General features: G+C 31.0%; 1 protein-coding gene across 1 annotated transcript in view; it reads right to left on the bottom strand.

The window, feature by feature from the left end:
- Window positions 1–20,478, bottom strand: part of LOC124363618 (transmembrane protease serine 9-like) — a 43,462-nt gene that overhangs the window by 2,124 nt on the left and 20,860 nt on the right. Inside the window, exons 5-7 of the mRNA XM_046818876.1 lie at window positions 7,379–7,506; window positions 6,649–6,737; window positions 2,928–3,174 (exon numbers count right to left, since the gene is read on the bottom strand). Of these exons, the coding sequence (XP_046674832.1) occupies window positions 2,928–3,174; window positions 6,649–6,737; window positions 7,379–7,506 (464 nt within the window). The remainder of the gene's footprint in view (window positions 1–2,927; window positions 3,175–6,648; window positions 6,738–7,378; window positions 7,507–20,478) is intronic.

The following is a 20,478-nucleotide window of genomic DNA, read 5'->3' as shown; positions in this document are numbered from 1 at the left end:
CATCCCCAGATGCAATAATCCAATGGAGATAGATCTGGTGATCTTGGTGGCCAAGGGTGAGGCCCTCCACGACCAATCCAGTGTCCAGGAAATTGATGATTTAAGTAAGCAGAAACGGCACGTGAAAAGTGGGGAGGTGCTCCGTAATGCTGGAAGTACAAATTTTGTCTGAGATGTAAAGGAACATTCTCTAACAGCTGCAGCAACTCTTCTTGAAGGAAATGCAAATAGAACTCAGCATTTAGGCGTCCAGGTAATATGAAAGGTCCAATCAGCCGATTGTGCAAAAGGCCACACCAGACATTGACGCTAAATCGGTGTTGAAAGTTCTGTTCCACTACCTCATGTGGATTTTCTTCTGCCCATGAGTGTTCATTGTGCAAGTTATTGACACCATCCCGAGTGAATTGTGCCTCATCCGTAAACAAAATACGCTTGTAGAGTTGATTATTAATATTCAAAAAGTTGCAAAACTCCAAGCGAAGCGGACCATCCCCTAGCTGTAGATGTTGAACCTTTTGTTTATGAAACGGATAAAATTTGTTTCGATTAAGTGACCTCCACACCGTTGACTGCGAAACTCCTATCCGCCTAGAAATACGTCGTGTACTTACACCTGGACTGCGATGAACAGCATTAATAACAATATCATCATCAAGTTGGACAGCTCGTTCATAATTGGTTCTAGTACTTGGTAGTGATCCTGTTTCCCGAAGAGTACGAAAAGTTCCTGAAATTGTTTTGGTATCTGGAATCCTCCTATTAGGGTAACGTAGTTCATATTCTTCTACAGCAGCTCTAGCATTACCATTATAGTAACCCAAAATAAAAACCATATCAGCGTATTCCTCTGATGTAAATAAGTAAGGCATTTTTTCGCTGAATAAACAATCGAATTATAACTCACAGAAAAATTGCATTTAATAACACGATTCACAGAACCCGATCTCCTGCTGTAGCTTGCAAAACACCACTAATACACAGTTCTAACATAACAGTACAGAATACCATTGTTGATCAGCTGTTATTCGTGCGTTACCAACTTAGAAATTAATAAAACAAAAAACTGCATTTCGATGATTAGTAAACAATAATGGGAAAATGTTTGCTTCATTTATTTTCGAACATTTGATGTAAATTTTTATTAAAAAAAAATTTCAACGTAATAAAACATGATATTTTTATTTACAAACAAATTTATTTAACAGTTAATCTTGTTTTCTCAATTTATCTCATCATTAAGGAACAAACATTTTGTTTTTGTTTTATTTTAACTAAATACCGTACAGTATTTCTTTACAGCTAGTAATGTATTATACTGAATAAAATCGATTTTTTGGTACTTATTTCTGTTTTATTTTAGACTTTGATTATATCAATTTTCTCAGAATTAAATTCTCTACAATTAATATTTGTTGATTTTATGTATTTATTACCAATTTAACAAAGTTATTGTACATCAAACTTAAAAAAACATTGTTTCGTGCCCCAATTTTTTGCATTTAACCCTGAATCCCTCAAAAACTACTACAGGTACAGTTCTGAAACCTATTTTATTAGCTTTATCAGGTAAAAATACATAAGAATCCACGATATTTCTTACTTAATTAACCTTTCCAAAAGTTCAGTATGGCTTTATTTTACTCTTTACCCAGGAATTCAGGCGAAATCTTTCGCTAGCTGTAACTCGCTAATGAAGCGTTTTCGGACCTATGTTTATATAACATTTTTTCATTATTTTTACTAGTACAATGTGCTGTAGAAGTGGGGGGAGAACTTCATGAATCACCCTGTATACACCTATGATATATCTGGATACGAGAAATAAAACAGCCTTCATGGATAGAAAATATGTTCCTCTCTAATTTAATAAAATGATCAAAAGTTCACAAAATAAATTTCAATGTCTCCCAGAGCTTGTATTCTGGTATCTGTTATTAGCACTAAATCGAATCAGTAAATTTTCCAAGTCAATTCATTACACATGGTGTAATTTAAGGTTATTCAGCCCTGTGTTCGATCAGGTTCTTTATGTGTCAGTGGTATCAGTTTATTAAACGATTTTAGGAGATGATAGTCCAAAACCTTTACAAAATGACCTTTTATTGACATCCCCGCGTGATCTCTCGGCTAGAGCTCCAGCCTCAACCCTACTCTAAGGTGCAGCTAAAAATATTAAAACCAATCTGACTTTCAACGTTATTTTTAATTTGTTTATTCAGTATGATGATCAATGCGTATTGCTTGAGAGCTGTGGGGGCTAGAAAAATGTCATTTCTGTCATTTTTAAAACAAAACAAACCTACAGTCTCAATTGTCCATAAAGCTTCTTTAGTATGAAGAACACTGAGTAGATGATGGTAAATGTGACTCTATATGATCTTTTTACAGTTAGCAAATATTTTTTCATTGATATTATGTTTTAATATTATGGTAACTAAAAGATAAAAGAATAAATCAATTTTCAAAAACCCAATACACCTATAGATTTAAACATCTAAAATATTAAAACACTTAGCTAAACTATTCCAACACACTCATTATATTATAGTGTCTTGGTGAGTAGTATTTTATTATTTTAATTCTAATATGAAACCCAATGTAATTAGCAAAAATGAGAATTTATCACATAAGGTACTTCAAGAAATATTTTATATTTAGAATTTAAATTTTGCATGACCCTACGTTTCTTAAAGAATGAATTCCTTAATGCATAATCTTTTATCAACCTCTGTTGGTACGATATTTATCATTCTGCCTGTCTTCAGGACATATGGAGAATGAAATGAGCAATGGAAACCTCATTTAAGACTGTTACGACGAGTAGTGTGGTGTACTTTTCCGGTGTTAACTTTGGAAGATAATATTACCTGTTAGATTGTTACTGTGTTGTTAATTTTTTAGAATGTTACATCGCTACTACTCACTTCTGATCTCCCTCCCCATCCTGCTATCATGCCTTTAGTTCCCAATTTGAGACTTTCTGTTCCAAGTTTGATGGGTTTTGCGTTCTTTCCGAACGTGATGGGCTTGTTGAGCTTGACGACCGCAACGTCGTTATCCCATTTGCCCGTATAGTTTTCATGGATTGTAAAATGGTCTACAGTGAAGATCTGGCCGCCATTTCCAGACTTGGTGCTGCCAATTCGGAATGACAGCTCTCTTGTATCACACCTAAAAAAAATATTAACTCTACATACATTCTTCTGACATAAAAAGTGATTGTATCTTTTAATAAATATGTTTAAGTTAGGTTACCTACTCTGGCTAGGTACAGCAAGTGTGTGACCAAAAGGTTTATTCTTTTTCTAACGAAACACATTAAAACGAATTAAAAATATATAAACCCATTTCTATTTGATTCTAATATTATTTTAATTTTAAATTTGAACGATTATAACATTATGATTTAATGTTCCTGCTTTGATTATCTATAGGTAGGATAAGTGTGGTTAAGACTTTATACTAATTTTACCTATGCCTGTTAAATTAACAAAAGAATCTTTCATTGAAGCGAACATAGTAGATGATTTATTTCTTGTCGGCCACAATTATGTTTAAATCTATCTTATTGTGCTGCAACTTTTAAACCTTAATTCGGCAGTACTGTTTTTATTGGTTTTCCTTATACTTATATAATATTGAATATTATTATTATAATACTGCTTTTCAATTCACTTTTGCTCGAACCATACAAAATAGAGAACTAAAATATTGGTATGGTATATATAAGAGACACAAGGCCAATAACTTCGCCATCCTCAACGTTTCACTTGCTAAAAACTTTTTAAATTCTATTTAATTTGTAAAGCAGCTGTTCATAATTTTTAAGACAATTGTCTTAATTTGTATCTTATATTCTGCTGCCCTACAAGCAAACTACAAAAACTGTCAAAGTTTGTCATAAAACCTGAAAAATAAATGGATTACCAAAGACATCCTGAAATTGAGAGAAAAATTTTCTCCAAAATTAACAGAAACACGAAAGACAATACAGTTTTTTTTCCGCAACTATAAAAATATTTATATAACATTTATTCAAGCTGCAAAATCATATGATACATTAAATTCGATACCATTCTCCAAAAATATTTCAAAAACCATTGGGGGCATTATTAACAATAAAGTCAAAGATTCGAAAAAGTCCAAATAAAAATTTGGGATCGAATTGTGTTTAATGAGATTGAGGTAGCAAATGAATTTGACAAGTTTTTTGCAAAAGTATCCTGTGAGCAGGGCCCTCGTCCATCATCACATGAAGTAAAACCCATTCAAAACCAAGTCCAGTAACCTTAATGGCCTTACACCTGTCGTTGAGGAAGTGGTGGATAGAATCATTCAGCAGCTTCCATCGAAAAGGTCCAATGATAATAATGTAATGTCAATGTGGCTCATCAAGCAATGCTCTAAGCATATTGTGAGACATTTTTCTGTATAAATTAATTTGTCATTTCGCACAGGAGTTATCCCCTCGCTCCTATAAATCTCAAAAGTAATCCCAATCTTCAAATTAGACGACCCCACACTCATCAATGGTTACCGGCCTGCCTTGATTTTGCCTGTAATAAGAAAATATTCGAAAAGCTTTTTTAATGATTCAGTTTCTTACCAAATAAAATCAGCTCTCAAATGAACAATTTGGATTCAGAAAGGGCAAATGAACGATAGACGCAGTTGTGAGTTTTGTTGAGACGATTGTAGAGGGCTAGAGAGTCAAAATCACACATTAAGTGTGTTTCTCGATCTATCTAAATCATTCGATTGTGTTTGACCACCTTACTCTGCTTGACAAATTAGGGTCACATGGCACCCGAGGCGTGCCTCTCTTGCGGAAGAATCGTGCAGTATGCGGATGATACGACTCTTTGTTTTAATGAAACAAAATCAGTTTTAGAACAAAAAACATTTGTTGCAGTAAAGATTTGCGTGCAACATTTTCACAGCCTCAATCTTAAACAAATTCTTCAAAATCTAATGTTCTAAATTTTTCTTTGCGCTCGACAGACTGCGAAAATGGCCCGGCCAACGTGCTGGATGAGGCCGTATTAGAAGAGCTCTGTTTCTCAAAATTCCTTGGAATTTACCTTGAACAAGTTTTGTCATGGAATTTTCATATCAATTACGTTTGCTTCAAACTAGCCTCAGGCATTTATGTGTTGAGGTCTCAAGCTAAATACTGCTATATTCAGGTTATGATGACGGCTTATTATGGCTTGATCTATCCACATCTCACGTATGGACTTGTAATGTGGGTGCATGTGCAAGTAACCAATTTTTAAGACCGTTCAAGTTTGAAAAACTAGCGATACGCATCATTGCAAAATTAAAATTAAGAGGGTCGTGCAGGCCAATATTATAAAAGATTGCAACTATTGACTCTGCCAAGTCTCTACATTTTAGAAACAACGTCATATTGTATGCTTAAATCTACCTTGAACAATGGTCGGGAAGTTTACTCGTACGAGACAAGAGGCAGAGAAAACTACCGAACCAGGAGACACAGGACGGTAGTTAATGAACCTTTGCCCTCACAGGCAGGTGTTCATCTCATAAACAGCTTGCCAATTTAAATTAAAAACTCGCCTACGCATAAAGCATTTAAAACTCGTTTGAAACGCTGTTTAGTGTCCAACAATTTTTATAGCGTGAGCGATTTTATGGCGTATAACTGGGACACCGCACAATCAGAAGACTTACTCTCGAATTTAGGTGGGTAAATCATTGGCAATGAATGGAGCAGAGTGAGTGTCATAAATGAATGTATGAATGAGAGTTCGATGTAGCATGTGTGTCAAAATTATTAGATATTTGACGTTTGCTATACCAATGTACTTTTTGTCTCCGCAATACTCAGGAACATTAATATTAATGTAGTATTTGATATAATGCATTTAAGGTCTGCAGGAGACGAAATAAAACTACCTACAAACCTTTTTGTTTATGTCTAATTTTCAAATCTATATTTAATGACAAGATTTCACCGTGCCAAATTTAAACTTTATGAACATAATGAAGAGTAACTTTGTTGAGTATAAAATAAGATATATAAAAAAATTCAAAATTCACATCCCAATTGGTTTTGATATATCCCACATCACGTAGACAGATGAAGTCAACAAACTGTCAATCTTTGTTTAATCATAATCTTTTTTAAATACATACACAGTCTATACATGCACACTCCCTTCCGAGGAAGTAATTTTTGTGATTCAGTAATAATTCATAGAAATACGTATATATATATATATATATATATATATATATATATATATATATATATATTCACGCGCGCGCTATTGTGTGTGTGTATGTGTGTGTTTTAATTCAATATGTATAAATTAGCAGTGGCCTGATTTGATTTCTAATAAAGACTGGATCCTTTGGACAGGTTTCACTGGTGTCAGCTAATAATAGCAATGATTATCGATATTTACAAAATATTTTGTGTCTTAGGTAGGAAAAGAATATTATTTGCATTAAATATCTTTTTTTACATAAAGCTAGAATAATATTAAACTCAGAATCTTTACACTTTTCTAAGTAAGATACGCTCTAAAAAGTGCGGCTCTTTATTTCGGGTTTTATAACAGTATTTTTTTTACCATGAGTTAAATATGGAAAGAGTAAGAAGCATTGTTTATGTCTTACCAAGAAACGGTGTAGGCAGTAGTCAGTATCCAGCGAGAGTTGAGAATAACTCCTGTGTTAAAGAATTCATCTTCCAGGAGTATGGCAACCTGCAATAGGTAATTTTGCAACAGGAGTTAAAATATATGGTAACAGCTTAAATCTGCTAATATGCAGACATTTATTCACAGCGTTTTACTATACGCCAAGGATGCCACCACTATTGATTAATAATAATCCCATATGTTTTACACACATTCACATTTTTAGGTAAAGTTTATAGTTAATAGTCTAAGTTACTAATGACCAAGACTATGTATGTTTTTGATCACTCAACATTCCTATATAAAATAAATAACACATGCTTACAAATCATAAATACAGTTTTAACGGTACAAGATTATATGTAAACAAATAAAATGCTATACAATTTATAGTATCTTTAATACTTAAATTATGTATTTGTTTGATTTAAAAATAATTCATATGTATATGTATATTTTTGTTGTTGAGTGCCTGTTTCACTACCTGTAGTTAATACCTGTTCGCAAATATTAAAAAGTTTCTTATACTTACATTTTGGCAGTTTCGTCTTGATAATTACTCTTATTCTAATTTATTTTTATTTATATTAAAACCAATTTACAATTATAAAGGATAATATTGTAAACACTGTAACCAAGATACGCTATGATATGTATTTATGATAGATTTAAATAAATAATGCATACACTCAAATAGCTATACTTACCATGAATGGGAATTTTTGAATGGAAGTGGTTTTTCCATTAATTATCCCAAGACTGGATTTCTCATTGTTACTGCTTACGATGTTAGCCCTAGGATGTTGCCCCTGAATTTGTAGCCCCCTTGCTAAACCTGTAAATGTAACATTGTTACTACTTATGTTGTTAGACTGAGGATATTTACCAACGAAGTGCGACGTATGTACGGATAAATTACTATTGTTAGCATTATTACAATTACTATCGAATTAACTTAAGATTGAAATCTTTATTTTGCTAAATTGTTGTTAAAAAAATACATGTTATTTTATCGCGTAAAAACCGATTGTGCTGAAATTTGACATGGATTGCCTTAAAGTCTCTAGTTGCCCTAGTCTTATTTAAAAATTTCTTCCCAGCTACGTCCACTACTCCCGAAATATACATTTGAACAAAGATGTTATTATTTCAAGATCTTGTTAAATTTAATAAAAAATTATGTGTAAAAAATGTTTTTAACGGCCCAACATGTGTTTCACCAATTGTACTACTACTAGCAAAATATGTGTTTAATTAATTTTACTAGTATTAATATTTTTTACATTTATAGTTGTGGAAGCTAAAGTAAGTTTAATACTCACAATATATTTTATTTAAGCGTTTTCCTCAAACTCTGTGTAGCATGGAGTAAGACAATATCCAGATAACAAAATTAAATGTTTAAGTAAAATAATACTTTTAACTATAAATATTAAAAACATTAATAATGCAGTAACTTATCAGTATTGTAATGCAGGTATCAAAGGCTGTTACTATTTATCTTGCACTATATATTTAAGGATTGTTGTAAAATCCATCTTAGTTGTCTCTTGACTAAAGTATGCTTCTCAGACCTGATTATGTAATATATATTCTTGTCGGGTAAATAAGGCATAATAATCTATGTAGCAAGAAATACCAGATTAAATTAAAATGTCCATAAATATACATACCCAATTGGAAAAATAATTTACGCGAACTAGAAATCCTGCTAAACGTTTAAAGTCTGCCAAATCGCATGCTGATTCATGAGTATTACCTAATAACGTCGTGTAGATCCGGATAACAGTATAACCTTAATAATAATTGATTAATTGTATGTATAAAGTTTGTCTTATGGTACGCGTAAGTCTGGAAATACGTGTCAGTCCCTTGCACAGGATAATACATGATATAAGAGATATCATGTATTTAATCAAATTAATCACACATTTTGTAAATTAACACAAATGATATAGACACAATTCCAGCTACTGATAAATGACCACTGTTCTACAGTAAATAGCAATCGTCATGCCATACAGGAGACGGGAGCAAGTCGTGTAACGTTAAATTCTTATTAGTATCTAGGTTATTATTTCCTTTCAAGAATATAAATTAAAAGAAAAACTATAATAACAGTTGAATTCATCATTCATAAGGTTGTGCTGGCATAAAATAAGTTTACTCCAAACAGTTGATTACGTTAAACATAATAATAATATTTGTTTGCTGTAATACTTTTTTATGGGAACTTTACAGACCAGTAGGGCGTAGATCGGAGGGATATTAGAAATATAAATAGGCCTCATAACATATGTTAACCAGAGAACCTAAGAATCGTTATGTAAAATAAGTATAAAGTAATTGAGTAATGCACAAACACATACGATGTTTATGTGATGGTGTAAATTAGTGTACTTGCTAGTAACTAATTATATAAAAACGTTTTTTAAATGTTGAGTATGTATATTTAAATTAACCTATACATCCTTTTTTAGATATTACACATAAAATATGTGTTGTGGGTTACTAAGATGTACCTACCATTCTCAAAAAGTTACTAATATATTGTTGTACATATCTAATAGATACAGTCGATATATGAATATATTCCAAGGATAATGTGCAGACAAACAGATTGAATTATATTTGTATTGTACTTTAATTATGTATTTCATAATATATAAAAGTAGACTAAAGTATGTGTGTGCAATATTAGCAGGAAAATAGCAAAATTTATTATTTTACTAAAGCTTGTTGTAAATTCAATTTAAGGAATAGTACTTTATTAATGGATACCATCACTAAAGTGAAAAAAGTGTGAGTGAACAGTAAATTTATCTTTACTTTGTTCATCTTAGATTTGGTGTTACCCTATCACAACGTTACTAGTAAAAACTTTTTCGGTTATTATATTTAATTCATACGACATAAAGAACATAATGGTAGTAAAATAGATTGTCTTAACAAATTATCGTTCAATATTTTCATATTTTTCACCACTCACATACAATGCCAAACACAATATTTCACTCTAAGAATCACTTATTTCTAACACTACTTACATAAACTCAGGATAATCACCAAAAAATAAATAAATGCAACTTTCATTGTAGTATTTGTTGATCACTGAAGGAAAGATATTACTTAAACCTACCAGCGGTTAGAATGTTTAATTTAATATGAATTGTGGTACGGGTTTAAATATCATAAAATTATCAAGACAGTTTAAGAAAAAGTTAAGATAATCTATTCGTGTTTGATTTTCCAATAATTGTTATGATTTTTGATAACATTGTTGTTTAAAATATCATAGATACTTCAAAGACAATTATGCCTACAACTGATTAGATCTTATGGCTCTCTTTAATGAAGGACAGGGAAATTTACTGGCTACAAGGAAATACATTTCCAAAGCTAAAATTATTCTCTTAAGTGATTGTGCACAAGATGCATTACACAATGTTTAAAATTGACTGCTTTTTGAAAGCCTTCTAATATTTCCTACATATTACTTTTAAATATTCTTCTTTTTTAATTTAAAATATTACTCAAAAGACCTTCTCTAGTTATTCAATGAATGCGGCTAAAATATAAACGTTCACGTGTTAGACAAATCATTACTTAGTAATAATTTATTTTACATATACAGTACTATTTATCTTATACCATTTTTATAAAATTGTAATGAGCAATTGTGTTTATTAGCAGTCTCTGAAAAAAACAAAAAAAATAATGTTAAAACTCAGTAACATTTAATTTTGCTTTCAATAAACGTGATGCTAATGTGTTTTGATTATTTTGTTTGCTCTGTATGTAAAGGAGGAGTTTTATAATAACATTCATCCCATTCAGTTTACTACGTTTGTTTAAATATTCTTACTGAACCACAAAAATCCGTCATTTCGTATTGGAAATAATATTTAGTTCACATTGTCCACCGCCATATTTGATCCATATGCGGAATTTAATTAGATAATTTCGATTAAGTTTTTGGACAAAACAAGTTTAGGTTAGCCGTTTGTTTAACAGTACTTTAACAAAATCAAGCACTTTACCGGTGGGAAACATTTGATATATATGTCTGTCTATCTATCTTCTCTATATCTGGCGAACTAACTGATCTATATATATATGACATTTTACATGAAGCTTACTATCTACAGAGGATACATGAAGTTTGATGATTCTGTAAGTTACCTAATGAAATTTAGTTAGCGAAGATTTTTACATTGGGTTTTGAAGAATCATGATAGCAACGATAAAGTTGCAGGATAAACAAATCGTATTTGACAACACATAGTTTGATAAATGTGCTATACAGATTTTGTATGAAACCTCAACAAAGCATGTTAAGTGATGCTTGGTGGACTACCTTGTATATATATTATTCACTTATCTATTAAGTATGAAATTTATAAATCAACTTACATATAAAGGTATATTAGACTGAAATTTCATTACATATTATTTTTGAAAACGCATCAATTTTTGGAATATTGGATAATATTTTGTTGGCTAATGTGTCTGTACAGTTTTATTACTTAGATATCATTTATAGTTTTAAAATCTTTATAAGAAACTAAAACAAACACCGTTTACGATTAATGGTTCTGTCGGAAATTATAGTATATGTTTTGGTGCCAAATTTACGTTTTTGTACTGTGGGTCTCAAGAAGGTAAATCTAAAATAATTATTCAAAATATCTATTATATGAAACAAAAGTATTAATTAACCTAAAAAAATCCCTTATGATATATTTAAACCTCAAGAAATATAAAAGGCGTAGGCGTGAATATGTGCCCCATACGTTTTATGTGGACAAATAATTCTAAAAAATTACTGTATTCCAAGCGGTTGTTTTTTTTTTTTTTTTTGGAATATACTGAAGATTTTTGCTGAAATAGAAACTATAAACATTTACAAATAATAAGACATAAACTTATAAGGAATATGTAAGGAGAATAGACGATGACAGATCACGAGAGTATAGACTCTGTCTCCTTGCTATAGACTTCATGGGTGCACATTTTATTTAAAATAATGGCCTACATTATAGCTGAGAACAACATAAAGAGTTTAAATCGCTTTAAATTCACACCAATGACAATTAATTATAAGAAGTTGAGATATGTAGAAGGTAAAACATATAACTTTCACTGGTCTAATTTTTATTACGTTAAACCAAGAACACTGTAATATATTTAGATTACTGCTAATAATCAATCCTAAATAAAAGATAATTTCTTGCTTAAAAAGATTTTTTTAATTAATGAATTTAAATGGAATGCCAAGACCTGCCAAACAGATTTTTGAATTAAACAGTCCGTAGAGTGACGAGACGATTTTATTATATTTTTTGTGATTGTAAGAAAAATATAAATCATTCAAATTTATGTTTGAGAATTTTGTATAAAATAACTTGTAATAATATTTAGAAAAAGTATTGAACACAAACTGTAGAGAGGCAATTTATTATCAAATATGAATGACAAATCTGTAAAGAATTTATTAATCACAGATGTCGCTAACGTCTTGTATTTGAAACAAATTTTTTCACAACTTTCAGGTTTAAATAAAATAATAAATCAAGGCAGAATAAGTACGACACTTTAAATATTTGTAATTATTTCGTATTGCATATAATGAATACAATACAACGCTAAAAGCTTTTAAATTGGTATTGCAAAGTATTTAAAACATAATATCGTTATTATTGATCGAGACTTATTGAATAATTAATGAACTTCGTATTTCCAATAATTTTCATAAGCGATTAACAAAGAGAATACATGGATTTTTGTCTGGGGATTCATGAAAGATACTCCACGCCAGTAAACTCAGAACCAGAACTAAGAGGAAGAATATTAGCAGCTTTTGAGAAACTTCGCCAAACCTTATATTTCAAAGTTACAGTTAGAGCGATGATGAAAAGAGCAAGAGCATGTCTTAGGAAACAAGGCAGGGAGTTTGAAAATGATATGTGAAATTTTAAAACTGTGTGAGGATTTTCTCTTTTATCATTACTAGCTGAACAACAAATGTTTCACCATTTTACTCATAATCATAATAAAATTTGTCCTTTTTAGTGTATTTTAGTGTATATTATAACTTTAATACCAACTTGTATTAGTGTTGTTTGTTACAAACGTCTATGCTTTTCCACATTCAACTTCACTTTTCTCCAGCTATTTGAACCAGGAATAAATACTTTTTATGTTAAAAAGTAGCTTATTAAATGGACAAGTTTTTGTGAAATTTTACAATTGAATCTCACTTAAATTTCACCAGAATATTGGTTTAAATCTTTTTTTAATCTTAAAAGAAATTTCATTTTTCTTACTTTTATTGGTAATAAGTATCACATAAAGTTATGTGAATTACTTATTATGGTCTTTTTAATTGCAATTTCATGAAATTTCAGAAAGCTCCAATAAAAAATTATTTACAAAGTAAAAATTGGAGAAAAATGCAGTTTTTTTTACATAATTACATAAATTTTCTGAAAAATAGAAAAAAAAAATCAAACAGGATTTTTTTGATAACAATTTGCGGTGAATTTAAGACGTAACGCAAATATGTCTAGGCTTATTTAAACGAATAATACTCTTTCCGACAAGAATTTAACTCAAAATAGTCTGACTGTCTGTCACTTTGTTACGACGTATTGGTCAACATAAACCAGCCTTGTTAATTCAGCCACCTAGATAAAACACACAGCTTATACTCTTGTAAAAGTCTTATAAGAGGCTTATTAAATCATTAATGAACATCTTATTTCCAATAATTTTCATAAGCGATTAACAAAGAGAATACTACACGAAGAGAAAATTAAAGTATTAAATGTGTTAAAGCAGAAAAAATACATAAACACAGTTTTATAACAGGCATTGAATCAGTAAAAACAAATTATAACTATAAAAAAGAGGAACTTATTAACTGCTCACTCTTATTGTTTTAGAAAATATTTCGTTTTTTTTTTTTTTTCATTTCCATATAACATTGTTATTAATTTTTGCTCTTCACATAAGGATTCTACTTTACTTAACTGTTTACAAAGTATTCTATACACTTTCGCTATACTATTTTTATTACGTACATGTGAATATTGCTTTGTACGCTATAAGTTTATATGTTCCACAAACTTATAGGAACTTAATTTCTTATTTTCGGTTTATTGCGCTTTGATTCTCCTTTGCTAGAATAATTGAATGGTGCACCCATTCCATGGAAAATATCATTACCCACTCTAGCAAATAGATTCTAAGTACTGGCCTTATGTTGGCCGTACTCCTGGCATGTTTTTAAGTTCCTTTGCCAGTAACAAACATTTCCTTCCGAGGGTGCTTGTTATTATTATCATATCTGTTTGTGTTTCTTTCTTGGCAAAATTTATTAGAGTTTACCAAATCTTCGATATAAGTGTTAGTTTTCATGTTTCTCCAGTACAAATATCTACTAGGGTAGCATCTTTTTCTCTATAAATAGATTTCCATTATGAAAATTCGTGATTAATTAGTTATGAAATAATTTTTTTAAATACAACATTTATGTATTGTATAGTTTTTTTTTAATTAGCCTAATCATTTTCTTGTATTATCCTCTCTATTTTGTGCTACATTTACCCAGTAATGTGTTTTTCCTAGTGTGTTCTGCGATTTCGGGGTTTTTAATTTGCAATTAAGGTGGACTCTCATTTTAAGTACTATTATGGTGAATTCCATTATAAAACCTAGTATCAAGAATCGAACTTATTGTAAAAAGTAACTTTAGGGTATTATACAATCAGTGATAAAGACACCAAGCACTTACGTTTTTACGTTTTAATATTAAAACTGGTAGTGTTGTTATCCCAAGTCAGACGCTGATCTAGGTACATTACAAGGAATATTGTTAACAGTGTTTCCTGGAGTGGAGCATCCTCCACAAACACTGAAAGTTTTGTTTCAGAGTCTTGATTCCTCAATGCAAATTGTATGACATTTGTTTTTGATTCGTTTGTTTTCAGGTTTATTTCAGAGAAAAAGTTAATGCAGGAAATCAGTCAGAAAACATAATTGTTTCGAGGTCCTGAACTGTTCTGGCCTTGACGCAGAGAGTCCTATCAACCACCTAATGAACCACCTTTCTATTTTGTATTGATTGGTTGTGATCATGTGTGATGTAAATGAAAAAGAGAATTGGACCAAGGATATATCCCTGCGGGACTCCATGAGTGATCTTTCATTTTGGTGATACGGTCCGAAATCTGTACACACTGCTCTTGTTTGCAACGACAAGACACAATTCATTTAAAGGCAGACCCTGTACTCCACACATCTCTAACATGTGATGCAATGTTCCATGATGCACACACTCTAATCCTTTGGAGAGGTCGAGAAAGACGCGTAACACATGTTCCCGCCTTTCCAGTCCATCGCCAACTTGCTCAATGAGGTTTTTTACAGCAGCTGTTGTACACTTTTTTCTCTGAATCCAAATTGAGTGGGATTGACAATTTCAAAATTTTCCAGAAAACATTTGAGTAGTTCAACAAAGATTTTCTCAAAGACTTTTTCAAGACTGGCAGAATTGAAATCGGACGGTAGTTGCTGATCAGCAAAGGACCATCCTTTTTGAAAATTGGAATATTTTTTGCTCTTTTCAATTTTGATAGGAAGATACCAATCTTCAATTAACAGTTACCCATTTTGTTAGTGGTGTTATTAACTGCTTGAAACAACGTTTTAACATCTACATTAACACTCCATTGATGGCACTTGACTTTTTGTGTTTTAGTCCCACAAGTACACGCGCCGCTTCTACCTAGATCACAGGGGCTATAGCCAAAGATGTCACCAGTTCCCAGATATTGACAGCACTTTTGCGAGATATTGTCGAATCCGCATGTGTTACAGCTATAAAAATATTTTGCTAAATTTTTATTACGAGGTTTTCTTGAGACATTTGATTTTGAAAATTTCCAAAGATAATATATATATATATATTTATTTATTTATTTATATTCATTTATAATTGTATAATATCTGTAGAAATTTTCATTTTGAGAGGTCATCAGAATCGAGTGAAAAAACATTAGTTTGTTTCCAGATACATGGATTCCTTTCGTAATTTTATTTATCCAGGTACCTCCGTTCGTTTTCTGTCTTTTTATCTTTTTGTATGGAAAAACATACCAACACGAAAATTGTTACGTTAAAATAGCTTTAAAAATGTTTATGCTAGGCTACTTCTCCTTTTAATATATTCAGGTTTGAAAACTGGAATCATTAAATGCTTTAAGTACTGTGCACTCTGCAAAGCAATAAAATAATGTCCAATAAAATGAATACAGATTCTTTAGTTTATTTTTGAGAGCAGCAAATTACGTTATCACACTGTTATGTTTCACCACGCAATCCTATGGTATTTTTACCGTGTGTAGTAGTGAGATGATCGCGTCGGCAATTCATGCTTTATAAAAGCGCAATTCCTGGTTGTATTTCACCAAGTGGTATATTAAAGTGTAACTGCATTGTGAGACATATTGAACACCTGACGAACCCTAGTGCAGTGTGTGTGCACTTCATACAGGGACAGATCGGTTCCGCAAACCCGAATTGAGACGGCATGCCAAAACTACGTACGACAGTAGCAGGTGTTTGTGTGCATCGTTGAAGTATAAATAATTAGGAGTGTCCTCGTGTTGGCTCAGTTACAGAGTGTAATCCGCTAAACGGCCATAACCTATAAGGAGAAAGGTGGGTCGTGCAATTTTCTACCACCAAGTTATATACTTTTTACTTAAAACAATTTGAAGTCCTATCAAGAGAGTTGACAGAAAACTGTGACAAAATTTATATTTGAGATTGTAACACTTCTCTATGCAATACTTTTAGTTAATTAATTTATTTGCTTTAGAAGACATGTTACGACTATTGTCTTTTAGCTAATTATTACTTAGTAAAATATAATGTTAACCAATAACAATATAGTTTTAGCACCGCATTAAAGCTGTGATCTCTCTTCTTCAAAATCAAAACCAAGTACATTTCAATATTCAAAAATTGGTGTTCTAAGAATAAAAAACTAAATAATTTATTTCACTATATAAAGGACTTTTAATTTATTTTAAATATTTGACTCAGTATTACAAATATAATAGCGATGATCTCAGTGAGCTTTGTTATGCGGAAATTTTTTCCAAGCATGCCATAACCTTTTATATACTAGTCATATCATGATTTTTCATAAGCTCATTATACTCGTTTATTATTGTGTTATTGAAAAGCAATCTAACTTCGAAAGTATGTTTCCATTGCCTGGAATATATTTTATTAACTCCTGTAAAATACTAACTTTGTCCTTAGGAACACTTCATGTTTTCCTAAATATTTTATTTAAGCCGAATGGGGAAGGATTTAATGAAATGTTGCCTAAATGTCTTAATAAAAGTAATCTGCCCGCACCAATTTTGTTTTTTTAATTATTTTAATTAAATTAATGCCGTAGCAAAAGTTTTAATGATTAATGTTTTGTATAGTTTTTTATTAAGTGCATGTTTATACAGTTAGTGAAGTTGACAAACAACATGTAGGTTGTGATTCCTGACTTAGGCGTGCCACAACGCTTTGGTAAGATTTGTTTATTTTAACCTAGTTTGTAATATTATGTATTAGGTTAGTTCTTTACCTGAAGAAGAGATCAGATTGCAGATCTCGAAACGTAGTGTTACTGATTTATTGTTTCACTGAACGATGGCAAATGTCCGGAAAAATCCTGTTTCCTTCACAAGTAGCAAAAGTTTTTAGACAAACATTTCTGCAGTGGATAGTACAGAATTGAATCTGGTCTCCAAAGCCTATAATTTATTTTATCAAAACTATAATACATACCATATTGCTCTCTTGGAATGTAAAAGGAATCTTCATCCTTGAAATAATATGGTAATTTAAAGTTCTCAAGTTTAAAATAATTTTGTCTTATAAAGAAACTTGCATTAAACAAGCAGATGTACTTACTTAATAAATATTGATATTAATTACACAAATAAAGATAGAGGATCAGCACTGGTCTTATAAATGGAACAAAACTCAGTATATTTTCCCCTCATATAGGTTCTCTGAGGTTTTCCTGTTGCTATTCTCTTGAAATAAAGAGAAAACATGATGACTGCTATCCTTGGATCTCTGCAGGTTTGGAGTTCTCACTCACTATTACTCTATTTTGGTCTTGATCATATAAATAAACAAATAGCAATTAACGCAAAAATGTGAGCTAAGCGTTGAAAATGTATAATTGTTAGAAAGTTTCGCTTCAGGAAATTACTATTTTGAATTATTAATATATCTTTAGATCTGTTACGTTTTAACAGTATTATTATTAGAACTCTCGACAAAAAAGAAAGATGTAAGAAGATATATCAAACCTGAGTATTAAAGCATTACAATGCAAATACAAAGTTTAATAGTTTGCTAATTATAACAGAGTTCATTCATGTAAGTTGAAAATTAAAATTAATTTATCCGTTTTGGGAAGCATAACAGGTGTTGTATGTTCTAACACAAAAAAGTTCTTCTTCATTCTAAAATACATTATCCGAACTAAAAACTCTAGGTTTCATTTTCGCATCAAAACATTCAAATAATACTAATTGAAAAACAGTCTTATTTCAACAGTTAAATCTGAAGATTAATATTATAATTCCAAATAAGGACAGAAAAAGTTATGTTTATAGTATTTATTCTTTTCACTTTCCCTATTTATACTTATGTAAAACTAAATTTTAGAATTACACTTCATTTATACAGGCAAGATTTGAGTTTGATAATAATGAAACTCCATGAGACTATGCTAAAAAAGCCTATCTTTTATGATATAACGAGAACGCTTTTATTTCGAATTTTCTACATTAATTTAGGTAGCAGAATTTTTCTTAGGTCTGTCTGTAAAAAGGCTAAAAATACCTCAAGAATATAATGTTCTATCAATATTAAATATTTTAACGACCATTTCTACATTAAATTCAAGTATTGATAAAGTTTAGTTATAAGACTGAAATTCATTTGAAACTTAATTTATACCAAGAAAAAATCGATTTCAAAATTTCTTTATAAAGTTTACATTATTCCAAGACTAAGAGACTTATATCAAGAGTGAAAATAATATTGTTCATTAAATATTAAATTCAGTTTTCTGTAAAGTTTTATTGATTATTAAACTGCAGTAGAAATTTTAAGTAAATGTTTGATAAAATGGTCAAAGTATAAATAGCAATAACGAAAATAGTTAAATTCTCTGAACAACGTAATGGCGTGGCAGGACCGCTATATCAGAGCGACGCCTCTGGTAGGCTCACAACTATCCACACCGATCTCAAGAAGTAATTTCTCTTTAAAACAAGGAGTCTCGCCAAAAATACATGGGAGAATTATTTTAATTCTCATTTCAAAATAGCAGTCACATATTTTAAAATATTGCATTAGTATTTGATATCCTCAGCTAAAATTATTATTCTAAACTTCAATCGGTTTTCATTTATTGTGACGAGTTAGAAAGTGACGTGAATAGTGTTGTAATTTTGTTTAGTCTTTCGTATCAATTTCACAAATTATAAAAGTTCCATGAAATCATCAAGTTATCTAATGAAAAAGAGAAGTTCTTCCTACGAACAAACTTCAAGAAGTCAATTAAGTCGTGGTGAAAGGAACAGCTGAATAAGAGACTCCACAAAGACTATAATTGTGGCCTAATCGACATACCCGTGTCTTTTTCATAGAGTAAAGTTAATTGGAAAAGAAAACAACGATGTCAAATAATTCATTATTTATTCAACCAAGAATTCGCTGTCGGCCAGGGCTTCACGGCCCATTTGACCCAGTCGACAAATACAAGCACATCCACGTACAAGGCTCCTGCCTTCCTTCAGATCCTTCAGAGAGACAGTTTAACAGCCAGTCACAATCAGACTGAACATGTAATTAAAAGTATAAATACTATTATTTTCAACTGTTATTTTTTAATAAAGATAGTATTATTTTTCTAAACAGCCGAAATGCTTAAAAAAGCTTTTTATTTCTTCAAGGTTTTGGAAATAATATCGTCTAGGTGACAAGCAATGTACATATTAAGTTGCCAAAACAGTTTTCTAAAACTCTACCCAGCATAGCTGGCGATATTACAGCGATTATATCAGCATTTGCTTCATTAAGGGCATCCAAGGTCTTTGGTCGAACTGTATTAACCTCAGTTTTAAAGTAATCCCAAATAGAATAATCACATGAGCTCAAATCGGTAGAACTATAAGGCCATGGAACATACCCTCAAAATGAGATCAGGCGGCCGGGAAACTGTTCTTGCATGATCTGGCGGAATGAATAATGGAAATGTTATATAAGGAATTTTTACCATAAGCTTAGCTCAAGATGTACATAAAGCGTTTATTTAGCAGAGATGAAGAGAAAAACCTGGTATCAGTTATTAAAATAGAAAATCTTTATCTTTAGGTAAGGCGTTGGACCTCTTTTGTTGTACAACTTAAATCACACTTAATAGCAATGTACATCTTGAGTTACCCTTGTGTTAAAAAGTTTTGCTGAACTCTTTTAGAGCATCCTCCATTCGATGTAAAGTGTCACTAACTACCTTAAAAATATTTCCATAAGTCTAGTGTTCATTTACTTTCATAATTTGAGCTAAGACAAGAAGTGTAATGTATCTGAATAACAATGCATTGTCTTACATGCGCAACTACTGAAATAAGAATCAATAAAGATGCTTGGTACTATTCCACCTCTTTACCATGACCACTTAATTAAAAGTATTATATCTATACCTACTATTGTT

This window comes from Homalodisca vitripennis, chromosome 5 (assembly GCF_021130785.1).
Source record: "Homalodisca vitripennis isolate AUS2020 chromosome 5, UT_GWSS_2.1, whole genome shotgun sequence".
Lineage (NCBI taxonomy): Eukaryota > Metazoa > Arthropoda > Insecta > Hemiptera > Cicadellidae > Homalodisca > Homalodisca vitripennis.
This window is presented reverse-complemented; position numbering and strand designations above follow the sequence as displayed.